At 46.9% G+C, this 15,002-nt stretch overlaps 1 protein-coding gene across 1 annotated transcript in view; it reads left to right on the plus strand.

The window, feature by feature from the left end:
• LOC138568885 (vomeronasal type-2 receptor 26-like) overlaps nucleotides 1-15,002 on the plus strand; it is a 152,264-nt gene that overhangs the window by 123,575 nt on the left and 13,687 nt on the right. Inside the window, exon 5 of the mRNA XM_069646665.1 lies at nucleotides 12,141-12,264. Coding sequence (XP_069502766.1) covers nucleotides 12,141-12,264 — 124 coding nt within the window. The remainder of the gene's footprint in view (nucleotides 1-12,140; nucleotides 12,265-15,002) is intronic.

Raw genomic sequence — 15,002 nt, forward strand, 5'->3', positions numbered from 1 at the left:
AGCCTGTTGCCTTCTTCCCTGCCCCCGGCCCTCTTCTGAGAGGGGGCTTTAGCTGAGGCAGACATTCCTGGTATTTCCTGCAGGCTCATGGTTCCTGAAGTAACTGTCGGCTGATCAGAAGTAGGAAGACTGGAAGGCCCTGCACTACCCAGGGATGAAACCAGCAGCAGCACCAAACAATGAATAAAAGGTGCACTCCTTAAAACCCAAGCAAGGTCCAACCTTCCTGGCTATCCGGCCCACTGTAGCTCTGAACAGCGCATTTGACCAGAGGAGGGGTCCTGGCTTGTAGTTTGGGCGAACTGGTTGGTCCCACCAGCTCAAGGGAAGAAGTTTCCTGGAGGATCTTCTCTGTCTTCTCTGTCGTTAGATTTGGAGATTCAGACCTGCGGCAGGGCTTCACCGGGCGGGTCAGTTGTTGTGGGGGTCCTCTTCTTCCAGTTCCTTATTGGTTCTTTCGTTCCAGTCCTAGAGACCTGATTTTTTATGCAGTTTTTCCCCCATTCATACAGCCCGGCTGTCAATCACACAGCAGGGTGGCTGGCAAGGCTAGTCCTCTTAGCCAATCAGACAAGAGTGTGACTCAGGTGTCCAAGGGAACCCATGGCATGGGTCCGAAGATACCTCCCTCACATCCTGCCTACCTAGACTATCAGGCGCCTTAAGGAGGGCTTCTGTGCAGAAGCCCGCAAAAAGACAGTGAACAAAGGAGTCATCCCGGTTTGGCACGCAGAGAAAAGCACGAGAAAGACTTTAACAAAAAGAAATGGCGACAAAACCCAACCGGAGCCAAAATAAAAAAAATATATGGTCAAGTGGGTTTTTATGTTCGCGGCTATTATAATAGCCTAAAACATTACCACGTTATGTAAGATAACCGCGGAAGAAAATTTAGGGTAGATACCACTGCCACCAGCCAAGTCTTAATGTTAGGGAGTGAAACAAGGCTCCAAGAGGCACAGACAAAAAGGGATAAGTTAGCCCTTTCCAATACTCCATGTAAGATGGGTGTACTGGGTCTGTGGTTTAAAGTGACTATATAAAGTTAATGGCAACTTTACCTGTTTCTGGGGGACAGTAGTCAGCCCCAGAAAAATGGAGTCAGTGGGAAGTCTCAAAGACAACCCTGTGTCACTGCACTGAAGGTGCTCTGTAACCCACACAAAAAGTGGTGCACATGGAGTAGGTGAGGCTCCAGTGCCCAAGATCACACAAAAAGTAGAAATACACATAGCAAAACACATGTAAGAGTGGGAAAAAAGGCTCAAACGTTTACTAGGTGAAAAAAAATAAATCCTAGAAATCCAGCAAAGCTGCTGGGGGACTCTTTAGATTAAGAGAAATCAACCATTTATGAGAATTCTCCCTAACACCCGCTAATGCCGTATCCATTGATGCCGGTCACATTATTTGGCAGAGGACGGCAGTGGTAGTGCTGTCTGCACTTTCCATGATGCCGCTAAGGGGCATTTTTGCAACCTTTGCAGCATGCCGGTACAGTCGATACCGTCATGCCGCTACACTCGTGCACACAAACTCGTAATAGCCCACTTTTAGTAGGCTCTTTCCTACATGGACAGAGTATATGCTCCATGCCGATAATAACTGTTGTTTACCTCCAACCTCGTAATGACCCCCTAAGTCTCAGGAGGGGTGAATGTGACTGAAAGTCCTCAATGAGCACACAGAGCAAGGACACTTACAAATTACTCCCAGACAGGTGTTATCTCAAATATATAAACACATTTATTACAAGGCCTTTGTAACTCAGACCATAGCAAAAGAATTACAGCAATACTAAGTAAACCAACACAACACAAGCAATAGAATATATATACAAGACCATTGGGGTCTAAAGGGTTAACTGCACAAAATATGTCGCCAACCTAGATGGGAAGGAAACAGGCAGTGCAGGTAATCTTTAAGACCCTTCGAACTTCAGCAACTCACCTAAGAGGCAGTCCAAGCCCTAAGAAGAGAGAAGCCTTGTGCTCAAAAGTACATGCAATGCAAGTGCACGCGGTTGTTCCAATGAGCGAAACAGCGTCTCTTCGGGGGTCTCTAGTAGCTCAGGAAGGTGGATGAGGTGATGAAGAATAAGTTCCCACTATTCAGGAAGGACCTCCACTTGAAGGCAGAGGCAGTTCCAGAGTGGGGGATGGGGTCGCTAGTTCGCGCTAGCAGTGGAAAGGAGAGGGACCATCAGGGACCACTTGTGCATGAAAAGCGTCCCTGGCACTAGTGTTAGAAGTACTCACCGGTCGCAGACGCTCTCGTATTCAAACATCACCAGTTCAGTCCACTTCGCTTGTAGGTTCAAATGCAACAAAAATGACGTCTCTGCGGCTTTCATTTCCTGATATACAGTGAGGATTCCCAAACAGGACAGTGGCGATTTCTCCACTCCGGGTCGATAAATCAACCTGGTTTCACTGCAGCAGGCTTCAGGGGCAAGATGCAGCACACTTGCAAGGGTCGTTGCCGTGGCAAGGCAACACAGTAACCTCGTATGCTCCGTTCCTGGCGCGCTTGTCTCACTTCAGACCAGGGAATGCCAAGCGTATGAATTTCGGTGTGAGCATGCCGTGGAAACAGAGCTAGCATAATACCAAGTTTCGAAGGCCTCCTCTAAACGGCTGCAGTGACAGAGCAAAGCAACTGGGTAAGCTGGTCAGTCCACTGGTTGGCCCAGGGACACTTCCGAGAAAGCTTACTCGCAGGTTTGAATGAAGGTGCCGAGAATAGTTGGTCCCACTATTCCTATGGGTTGAAGCGTCTTTGCATACCTTCTAGGACGACCATATGCAGAAGGGTCCCACGGGACGGCAGCGGGCTCAGGGTGCCAAAACCTTCCAGCAGGTCACCAGCGGTTCCTCGACTCGGCTTAGTAGTTTCAGGAACTTGGATCCTATCTTTCGTCAGTGAGAACTCCATAGATCGAACTGGTATGGGTGCTTTCAGCCTCCTCTTATCCAAAGTTCCCTTTGCGCCAAAACGGAGAGGACCCAATTGGAGATCTGCTCACAAACACTCATTCCATATGTGGACCAATCCTGGACCACTGTGGTTCCAGTCATTCATGGTACTCCAGACTTTCTGGCACCCAGGATGTGTATTGGGGACAGACACACCAGCCCACATCCTGGAGACACACACACAAGGCACGCAGAAGGCGGCGAAAGCTTGGGTTTTGCGGGAAACTGCATGTCCAAATAAGGACTGACCGGGGTCGGCTCAACCTGGGGAAGGTGAAAGGCAAGATGGCCAAAGGACAGGACAAAGTACCTCGTCGCATGGCCATTTTGGAGCCAGGCCACCTATTCGTGCCAAATGCGTTTAACACAGTTAACATGGCAGGAAAGGGTTTAAAATAATGCAAAACAATAGCTGCCACCAGTTCTGTCCCTGACACATCTGCACAGTTCATAAAAAGTCCAGCAAGAGTATCTAGAGCCTTGGGAAAATGACTATATACCCAACTGTGCTGTATGGTAAGATACATTGCACACTTGTTACATGTTGCACAAAAGTTGCAACATGGGAAAAGGACTAAGGGAAACAAAGTCTCCCAGTACTGACTGTCTTAAGGGCTTGTCAGTTTCCCCATTAAAAGTGAGCGAAAGCCCAGAGGAGTGCAGCTGAAAGTGGAGCTTCTCTGGCAAATTCAGTCAATGATGTCTAAACAGCAGCAAAATGTTTGGGGGTGTACACATGGAGGGAAAATTACATACAATTATGAAATCTTTCCTAACACCGCAAAGCCTGAAGGATCACCATTTCACATGCTTATACCCTGCTTCCGTCCAGTGCTATCATAGGCAGACTTGCATTCGATTTACTAGGTGGAATACTGTCCACACTGAATGTTCACCATTTCACATGCTCATTCCCTGCCCCCATGCGGTGATATCATGTGCAGACCTGCATTCGTTTTAGTAGGTGGAGTACTGCCCACCCTTAAGCATTACCAGTTCACATGGTTATACCCTGCCTCCGTCCAGTGCTATCATGTGCAGACTTGCATTTGTTTTAGTAGGTGGAGTACCGCCCACCCTGAAGGATCACCATTTCACATGGTTATATCATGCCACTGTCTGGTGCTATCATGTGCCAACTTGCATTTGTTTTAGTAGGTGGAGTACTGCCCACCCTTAAGCATTACCAGTTCACATACTTCTACCCTGCTTCTTTCCGGTGCTATCATGTGCAGACTTACATTTGTTTTAGTAGCTGGAGTACCGCCCACCCTGAAGGATCATCACTTTACATGCGTATACCCCGCCTCCGACCGGTTCTATCATGTGCAGACTTGCATTTGTTTTAGTAGGTGGAGTTCTGCCTAGCCTGAAGGATCACCATTTTACAAGGTTATATCATGCCACTGTCTGGTGCTATCATGTGCAGACTAGCATTTGTTTTAGTAGGTGGAGTACTGCCCACCCTGAAGGATCACCATTTCACATGCTCATTCCCTGTCCCCATGTGGTGATATCATGTGCAGACCTGCATTCGTTTTAGTAGGTGGAGTACTGCCCACCCTTAAGCATTACCAGTACACATGGTTATACCCTGCCTCCGTCCAGTGCTATCATGTGCAGACTTGCATTTGTTTTAGTAGGTGGAGTACTGCCCACCCTTAAGGATCACCATTTCACATGCTCATTCCCTGCCCCCATGCGGTGATATCATGTGCAGACCTGCATTCGTTTTAGTAGGTGGAGTACTGCCCACCCTTAAGCATTACCAGTTCACATGGTTATACCCTGCCGCCGTCCAGTGCTATCATGTGCAGACTTGCATTTGTTTTAGTAGGTGGAGTACCGCCCACCCTGAAGGATCATCACTTTACATGCGTATACCCCGCCTCCGACCGGTTCTATCATGTGCAGACTTGCATTTGTTTTAGTAGGTGGAGTTCTGCCTAGCCTGAAGGATCACCATTTTACAAGGTTATATCATGCCACTGTCTGGTGCTATCATGTGCCAACTTGCATTTGTTTTAGTAGGTGGAGTACTGCCCACCCTTAAGCATTACCAGTTCACATACTTCTACCCTGCTTCTTTCCGGTGCTATCATGTGCAGACTTACATTTGTTTTAGTAGCTGGAGTACCGCCCACCCTGAAGGATCATCACTTTACATGCGTATACCACGCCTCCGACCGGTTCTATCATGTGCAGACTTGCATTTGTTTTAGTAGGTGGAGTTCTGCCTAGCCTGAAGGATCACCATTTTACAAGGTTATATCATGCCACTGTCTGGTGCTATCATGTGCAGACTAGCATTTGTTTTAGTAGGTGGAGTTCTGCCTAGCCTGAAGGATCACCATTTTACAAGGTTATATCATGCCTGTGTCCGGTGCTATCATGTGCAGACTTGCATTTCTTTTAGTAGGTGGAGTACTACCCAGCTTGAAGGATCACCATTTAACATGCTTATACCCTGCCTATGCCATCCCCGGAAGCCGGCCATCATCTAAGGAAGGAAAGGAATGAAGTTAGAGAACTTTTCAAAAGACTCATTATACTTACCTGTCAGACTCTTGCCAGTGAAGTAACTAGGCAGCAATGAGCCTGCATTAATCAACGCACCCCTGCGCTGAAAACAGGATGGAGAGCACACTTTCCAAGAAAACAAGGTGATCTGTGGAACAAAGGGAAGGGTTGGACCCCGGGGAAGAAGGGGTTCAAGCACACAGAGACAATAGGGAGTTAAACTCTACTAATCCTGTGTTTCAGGCCCATTCTCCAGTCGAGTAGACTCCAGGGAAGGGTTCAAGTGACGTCCCCATGGATACCAGGTGAGCGTTACAGAACAAAAAGCCTCACTTCAAAATCCACCTGGGCGTCATGGAAACGTCAGAAACTGACCAGTTAGCCCACATGTTGGGGCAGCTACGTTCCGATGTGCATGCAGCCAGGCAGGAGGCCAACACCCTGAGGAGAGAGCTGATAGTAGCCAAAAAACACATCAATGATTTAAGCCGGCAATTTCTCCAGTCACAAGCAGGGCATGCACCATTGTCAGGAGGCGTGCCCTCGATGCCAGAACCATCAGCCAATCCTGTTCAGATAACCCTTCCTGGGGCAGTTCCCTTGTCCCTGCTCGAACGATTTATGGGGGATCTCAAGAGGTTTGCAACGTGCATGAACCAGTGCCACCTGCACTTCCTTTGTAGACCAGGGACCTTTCTGAATGACCAATCACGGGTCACTTTTGTGCTATCCTATCTGAGTGGTATCGCTGCAGACAGGAGACAGCGGAAGGATCACCATTTCACATGGTTATACCCTGCCCCCGCCCAGTGCTATCATGTGCAGACTTGCAATTCTATTAGTGGGTGGAGTACTGCCCACCCTGAAGGATCACCATCTCACATGCTTATACCCTGCCTCTGCCCGGTGCTATCATGTGCAGACTTGCATTTCTATTAGTGGGTGGAGTACTGCCCACCCTGAAGGATCACCATCTCACATGCTTATACCCTACCTCCGCCCGGCGCTATCATGTGCAGACCTGCATTTGCTTTAGTAATAAAGGTCCCATTCTGTGATTTTGTGGTAAATTTGGGCTAATGTTTACATCACAAAGGTGTGTCCTTACAGCAGCCATAAACTTATAAATTCAATTACTTTGAATATATTGTTGCATTTCAGAATTATCAGGATACAACTTTATTTAAATTGTGTTCTTTATTTTTTTTTATCAATTTTATGAATAGTATGTTATCCCCAAATGCTCCTTACCAATCCTGTTCGGATGCTCCCTTCATCCTGGGTAAGTGTCCTCAGATTTAGGCCACCAACGCTCTGGATATGAAGTGTGCTTGTGCATCTTAGAATTGTGAGTCCCCATGTGTTGGCTACAGGAAAAGCATGTGTCGGTCATCTGACCCTCGGTTGACTGACAAGGAAACACCTACAGACAAATTGATAGGCAGCGTCTCGCACATTTGTATTGGTCATGTATTGGAGTTAACTCTAGGCATTGTGTCATTCTGATCATGCAAGGGCAGGGAGGTTTGGAGAGGAGAAGTGCAAGAGGGGAGTGTAGGAGTGGAGAAGTGCACAAGGGAGGAGAGAGGGAGAAGTGCAGGCAACAGAGTACAGCCAACAGGTGGCTAAGTGCCAGTAATCAGAGGGTGCAGCCAGCGGTTGGCTAATAAGTGCAGAGAGTGGGTGGATTGTAGGGTTACAGAAAGAGATCGCAATTGCTATGGGGCCAGGAGGCAGTGCAAGGTGCAACTGGACAGGGTGGCCAAGTGAACTAGGTGCGTGGAACAGACGGGTCATCAGCAGAGGAGCGGAAGGGAGAAAGCGGAAGTGAAGAGGAAGGTCTTGAGTTGCTTCTGGAACCGAAGATGGTTCTGCTTAAGCTTGAGAGAGGCAGAGACTGTTCCAGAGGGAGGCCCCAGCTGAAGAAAGAGATCTTCCCCCAACTCTCTCCTTGGAACAGTGGCTGACCCTCAGAGAGTTGGAGGTGGATAAGTGGAGAGCTCGAGAAGGGAGATAGTTAGGAGGGGAAAGTTAAGTTAGTGCAGACCCAGGCCCCAGAAAGCCTTGTGGACTATGCAGAGGGTCTTTTGCCTGATCCTTGCCACCACTGGGAGCCAATTAAGAGATTTCACATCTGAAGAGATACGATCCCTCGGCTTGAGGCCAAGGACAAGTCTCACAGTCCAGTTCTTGATAAGTTGTAGAGGATGTAGAGTAGAGGCAGGAAGATTTATAAAGAACACATTTGCAGTAGTCCAGCCTTGAAAGTCCAAAGCTCTGGAGACTGTGAGCTTCTGGGGTAAAGTGAGAAAGGGAAGAAGACCTCTGAGAAGGTGCAGCTGACAGTTGGACTTCTTAGGGATGTCAGAACTGTGTGGAGAGAAGGAGGTGGTTGAGTCCAAGATGACCCCAAGGTTCATAGCCTCACAGGTAGGAGAAGGAAAAGGACCCAGAGTGGCCAGACAGAGAGAGAGAGAGGAAAGGAGGGAGCTGGTGTTCCGATGAAGAGGATATTCTTACTGGCATTTAGGCAGAGATCATAAGCTGCTCACCACTCTTGAATTGCAGACAGACAGTCAGGAATGAGAGACGGAGTAGAGGTGGCCAAGGGGAGCCTGAAAGAGAGCTGAGTGTCATCCGCATAACACTGAAAATTTGAATAGAGAGCAGCTATGCAGTGGGTCAGAGGAACCAGGTATTGGTTGCACAGCCAGTGCTAATTAGTCCAGAGGTGCAAATCAACAAGCCTCTCTTGTAATGCAAATGTATCCTGCTGATTTATCATTAGCATGTGATTAGCAGAAAGTTCTCATGTGTGTGCCTTGTAGATGTCAGTAAAGCTCTTACACACCTGTGAGACAGGTATAGTATCAGGAGAGTTACAGACACAGGTGTTACAGTTTGAAAACTTTTATTAGACTGGTCAGGATGGGTGAAATGCCTAACTGGCCCTATCACTTTGGCAGCATATCCCTGCCTAAATAAACTAAAGAATGTCAAAGTCTGTAAGTTTAAATCAAAAAGTCTGTCTGTGTCCAAACCCATGCTTGCCCTCACAACTAAGACAAAAACTATAGTGAAGAGATGGATCAACTCAAATGTGTTTAGCGTGAAGTCTGGAGCAATTGCCAGCTCCCTTCCCCAAGTCGGGATACAGCTCTCATAACAGGATCTTGCAAGACCTATACCCACTGGTGGTTTAGTCTCTGGCCACCGTCCAAACAAGGTTTCAATGCAGAAGTTCAGTTTCAACACAAAAGTTCATAGGAAGTTCAGGACACCCTTCCCTAAACTTCAGGGACCAGTTCATGAAATCTCCAATTGACAAAAGTTCACAAAAACACTAACTTCACAAAAACAGTCTTGTTTTCTCTCAAGGCTCAGGGTTTCCTTCCTCAAGCTCAACACAGTTATTCTCTCAAGGCTCAGGGTTCCCTTCTATAATCTCTACATAGTTCTTTCTTACAGAACAATATTCAGAGGCTCCTCTCACCTGACAGCGCTTTCGTTGGCGCCCCCCTGGTCATGGTGTAGTTTGCATGCCGCACGGTCCCCCCATCACAGGTCGGTCAACTGGTGGCTCTTTTTACTTGGCTCAGCATTGGGCCTCAGGGCTTTTTCTCAATATTTTAGGGTTTCATATTCTAGGCCCAGTTTTAGACCACACGGTCCACCCAAAACAGGTTGCACAGCCATTCACCCCGGTGCAGTCCTTAGCCTCTTTCTCTTGAAGTTTAGTTCCACTTGTTCTGGGCAATACTCGGCCCCTCCTAATACTTTAGGACTTTCACTTCTTTTCAGGGTTCTCTCCACATTGTGTTTTTCCTCATGTGGACTCTTTCTCTCTGACCCATATGTCCTTCTGGCTCTCTTGACTGATTCTGGCTTTTTTAGCTTCCTTTATACACTTCTGTGTTTTTGCTCCCACATTTCTAGCTCCCTTCAGCAACCTCTTTCATTTCTCAGTCAGCAACTTCGGGAGTTGCAGTTCAATACAATGTTTCCCCTGATTGTCACGTATCACTTAGGCTTTTCATTCAATTCTCAACTCGTACACAAGAGCGTGCTGATCGTATGTGATTCCCTCAGCTTCTCTGTACCTAAACAGAGTAGATGCGCACCGGGACTCTTTCGTACATAGAAACTCACTGGTGGTAGGACTGGGCTTCTGGCAATCTCCTTCTCTGAGTTCAGGGTCTTCTCACCTGCTTCTCGGACGGCCCTAGGTTGGTGCTCCCAGCCAGGGTAATGAGCAGTTTCTGGCCACACAATAAGGGACTGCAAGCATTTGTGGCTCACTTTGGTTCCTCTCACCGGCTCTCTGAAGATACAGCTCCCTCACCAAATGAACACTGTCTGCCTTCCAGTGCAGACATCTAGCGATTCGGTACTCTGTCTTCTCTGGCAAATTCACGGTCTGGATTAATCTCCCTGCTGCATTTTGCTCTTTTTGTGCTCTACTGATGTTCTGTCTTTTATACACCTGTAACCTCTCTCTCTCTCTCTCTCTCTCTCTCTCTCTCTCTCTCTCTCTCTCTCTCTCTCTCTCTCTCTCTCTCTCTCTCTCTCTCTCTCTCTCTCTCTTTTCTCTCTCTCTCCTCTATCTCTCTCCTCTCTCTCTGTCTCTCTCTCTCTCTCTCTCTGTCTCTCGCTCTCTCTCTCTGTCTCTCTGTCTGTCTCTCTCTCTCTCTCTCTCTCTCTCTCCCTCTACGCTAGTGATGTGTCTTGCATTATTACTGGTGGTGCGTTCTTCTATTTCCCCTTCACTTCTTCCCAGAATGGATTTGGTATTGAAAGGCTGGTGGTACTTTAATTTGTCTGGATCCTGGACTGGTCCTAACATAAGGTGCATGAGGAAAAATGGTATCTGGTCTTTCCATCTAACACCTTTCCTTCGAAAAGCATATTCATTAAATTGCCTTTCCATCGAAAAGCATATTCATTGAATAGTTTTCGATGGTTAATTTCTATGGATAGGGTTAGGGTTAGGGTCAGAGTTAGGGTTAGGGGTGAGGGTTGAGGCTAGGGTTAGGGTTAGGGTTGGGGCTAGGGTTAGATTAAGGGTTAGATTAGGGTTAGGGTTGGGGCTAGGGATAGATTAGGGTTAGGTTTAGGCATTAGGGTTGGGGCGACGGTTAGATTTAGGGTTAGATTAAGGGTTAGATTACGGGTTAGATTATGGTTAGTGTTAGGGTTAAGGTGGGGTGGGCGTGGGGGTCGGGCGGCTGGCAGGGAACCCCCCCAATATACAGAAAAACATTAAAACGTTACAAGGAGATGGCCAGTGCGAAATTTCAGCATTAGACAGCTCCATATAATGTTTTCATGTAGAAAATAAGCGCATCAAAATGCTATCTTTTACATTTAAAAGTACATATCCATTGAATGGAAAAGTTTCGATGGATATGTACTTTTAATGTAAAACATAGAATTTCGATGCTTTTATTTTCAATGCATCTTTTTTGATGCATTATCATTTCGATGCACCTTTTTCGATGCAATGACGATAAACCGGAAAAAAGACATTCTTCCTTGGTGTCCTTTCGTACCCCATTGTGTTGTAGGTTTGGAAAGAGGCCCATTTGGTGGGGTTGATAAAAGACCACAAACGCTGAGGTAGGGGAGGAGAGGTTAGAATTCGGAAGCGATAAATACTGTGTCTCACCTTCGGGCGTTCTCGTTCCAACCCCTAAGGAGCCTCCACCTAGGTGATCCTCCCTCGCTTGTCCAACCCAGTGTTGGGATACAAAAGCGATGGCCCTTCCCTGGCCACCTGAACAGAGGACCCCCTGGAGTAGATGTGCGAACACTCTTAGGTTTCTCACACACCCCCCCAGCCAGCAGGCGGTCCTCAGTGTAAATCACTGACACTACTTTTTAGGCTCTTAATGTATGCTATGTTATATTATGTTGATTTATACCGCACACCGATACCACCCAAGGGCAGTCTCCTGTGTGGCCGACCTACCATGTGGAATCCATCCATCCACAGCAGTCTTGGACTTAGAAAGCCCACTCTAGCTGGATTACAAGTTTGATCACAAGCCAGCAGAAGTGGGGTTGTGAAGAGAGATCAGTCATGGCAAGATCTACTTTGAACTGTAGCTCCTTCATTAAATGCAGAAGAGGCCAGTCCTCTCTACATTGATAACTTGTTCCAGAGACAGGGTATATGGCAGGAAAAGCGCTGGTTTCCAGTTCTCTCTCGTAGTTCTTTTCTTCCTGCTTGGTAAGGCTTCTGGTGGTGCATTGGCCTCCAGAAATAATGAGTTTCTCAAACAGGCGCAGTGGTGTTTTGGTTGTGACTGCTTTGTACGTGATGCAGACTGTCTTGTAAATGAAGCATGCTTGAAGGGGTACCCAGTGCAGCCCCTTAAAGGATACGGTTCCTAAAAGTCAGAAAAAAAGAGGTTTATTCCTTTAGCTGAGGACAATCATTCACAGCTATTATCGCATAAAAGGACCTTTGTGTTCCTGTCCTTATTATCACATCATGGGCCAGGATTATTATCACATGTGCCCTTTGTCATTTACTTCATACACCCCATGGCCTATGTTATCATCAAATATGTTCTTTGTCAATCACACCTCACAACCTGTAGCCTCTGATATTATCATATATGTTCTTTGTCTCATCCCTCTCAGACTCCCCGCTCTGTGTGCAGTGAGAGCTGTGCTCCTGGATACAGAAAAGTCATTCTTGAGGAAAAGCCAATATGCTGCTATGAGTGCGCCTTCTGTCCTGAAGGAGAGATCACGAACGCCACGGGTGAGTAACATGCAAATATTTACTGAATAATGTGGAAACCAGACATTTAGTTTCATGGGCCTCAACACAAGTTGTGAGGTGTGGTAGAAATGTGGCAGCAATTGCGTGACTGACACATTACCGCACCGCCCAATTATGAGTTTGGGGGGAAGTTGGAAGATTCGCCTCAAGCTCTGAGCTGGAGGTAAATACGTCAACTTTCTGCCCACTTTCAGAGCAATTACCGTGCCGCAACTACTACTCCAGTAATTGTGCTGAAAATATCACATTGAGTCCTACGGACTCTGAAAAAATGGGGACTTACACCGCTACCACTACTTGTAAACTGGGGGTAATACCGCCAGACCAAGTGGCAGTAAGAGTAATTTAATTGGGCGGTATTCCGTCGACATTAGAAAGGATATAGGAAAGGAATCCAAAATGAGAAAATATTGAAATGGTTTAAAGCTATTTTGCACTCCTCTGTCATTTGCTGTTGGGCTTAACTTCTTTACTCAATTTGCCTCCTATTCTACTTCTGGCCCTGTTTCATGGTCCAGTGCTTTGGTGCTAAGGGCAGTCTCCCATACTGCCCTTTCTCATGAATAAGAATGACTTATAGTGCTTTCTAGTGGACCATATCAATAATTTGTCTAGATGGCACTAGAGCTGGGAAAGGATATATTTGATGGGTGTGATTTTCCAGTCGGCTTTCACTATAGATGCTGAGTAGCTGCATATGATTTGGATAGTGATTAGGCTTTTTAAAAACAACCCTTACGCACTGTTAAAAGATCATGAATGTTCAAACAAAACAATCAGGGACGTCATTTGGGTGTTTCCAGGGGGTGCACCTGCGACCCCTCAGGTCTCCCTTGCTACCCCAGCAGGCTCCCTTGCTACCCCTAAAAACAGTGCCATGTGGATCTTTGATTCTGTAGTGGCTGGCTTTCTTGTTCAGGCCTTTTAACAAAAACGGGTTCCGCAAGTGTAACACTTTGAGCAGTGACCCTAGATAAGAACGAATAGGAATAATTAGTAATTTCTATTTCTGGAATTCTATACATTAATTGCTAGACTCATTAAAGGTTTATTTCAGGCACACTTCAGGAGGTGAGCAACTGATTTAGTCTGTTCTTAAACACCTCAAATTCACAATACAGACCAAAACTTCCAAAGGCATTTAGAGTAGAATAACTATCCATTTTGGACTAAGTAGTTTGCTTTTCTCAAGTTGCAGTTATAGCCTGTTTTTTTCTGATGTTGTCTCTGTTACAAACATCACAAGCCATTCCATCTCAGTGTCGTCCTTGGTCAATTGAAAAAATCCTTGTACATACAAGTTTGTTTACTGTCAGAAAGCAGAAGGTGTCTCACCCGCTAGTCCCCAGGGATCTGTCTTCCAGGTGGCCAGGACACAGCCATTACTTTTGTATCCAATTCCTGGGGTTGGACCAGTGCAGGAGGATCACCTGTGTAAGGGGTCTTCGGGAAGCGGGAGTGGGACACCGGATGGCGATTTAGTATCCCTCCCCCTGTAACACATTTACCCCATTCTACCAGGTAAGATACGTGGGAACTTTATCCCCTGCCCCACTTTCCCTTCACAAACACTTCCACATGGACAGCGCACTCTAGAAGAAAACAGACTTCCACCCGAGCAGTGTACCTGATATTAGGAAAGATTTCCATTTGTGGGTAATTTTCCCTCCAGTTGTGAGCCCCCCAACTATTTGCTGTTGTCTGAGCATCCTAGCCTCACTTTTGCCAGTGGAGCCCAGCCTTCCTGCTGTACTCTGCTGGACTTTTGCTCATTTTGTTATGAGGAAACTGACATGCCCTTAAGACATTCAGTACTGGGAGACTTTGTTTCCCTTAGTCTTTCGCTTTGCTGCTAGTTCTCTGCAACATTTTATCAGTGCACAATTTACCTTCCAGTACAGTGTGCTGGGGTCTCTTTTTCATTTTAAAGGCCTAGAAAACCCTCAAAGGGTTTTTTTGTGAATGGACAAGGTTGCCTCCTGTGGCAGCTGTTACTTTTTGTGTATTTTCACAATGGTCCATACCGCATTTACCGCGTTTGGCCCAGGACAGTGGCCAGTGCCTAACATGGCCATGCCACAAGGCCCTTTGTTCTGTCCTTTGGCCATCTTGTCCCTTTGCCTTCCCCAGGTCTAGCAGACCCAGGAAATTCCTTCTTTGGTCATGTAGAACCCCGCACAAACCGAAGCTTTTGCAGGCTTCTGTATGCCTTGAATGTGTGCCTCCAGGTTGCGGGCTGGAACTGTCTAGTTCCAATACACATCCTGGATGCCAGGATGTCTGGTGTGCTGGGATGACTGCGACCACCATGGTCCATGATTGGTCCACGTCTGGGATGGCTGTATGTGGGCAGATCTCTCATTGGTTTCTCTTTGTTTTGGCACAAAGGAGATTTTGGATAAGAGATGGTATTTTACACCAATTCCAGGTCGATCTTCTGAGTTCACACCAAACTTAGGAAAGGAGGCAAGTATCCTGAACTGAAGAGGCAGGGCTGTGGAACTGCTGTTGACACGCTGGAAGGTACCCTGAGCCCAGGTCGAACCAAGAGGGCCTGCAAGGGTGCTTCGAGCCATTAGTATAGTGGGACCAACTATTCTCAGCACCTCCAACTTAGCCAGAAAACAAGCCTGCTCAGAAGTGTTCCTGGACCACCCAGTGAACTGACCAGCTCATACGGGGTATTTGCGCTGGAACCGCCGCCGTTTCAAGTTTCG

This window comes from Ambystoma mexicanum, chromosome 2q (assembly GCF_040938575.1).
Source record: "Ambystoma mexicanum isolate Mex_15411 chromosome 2q, UKY_AmexF1_1, whole genome shotgun sequence".
NCBI classification, from domain to species: domain Eukaryota; kingdom Metazoa; phylum Chordata; class Amphibia; order Caudata; family Ambystomatidae; genus Ambystoma; species Ambystoma mexicanum.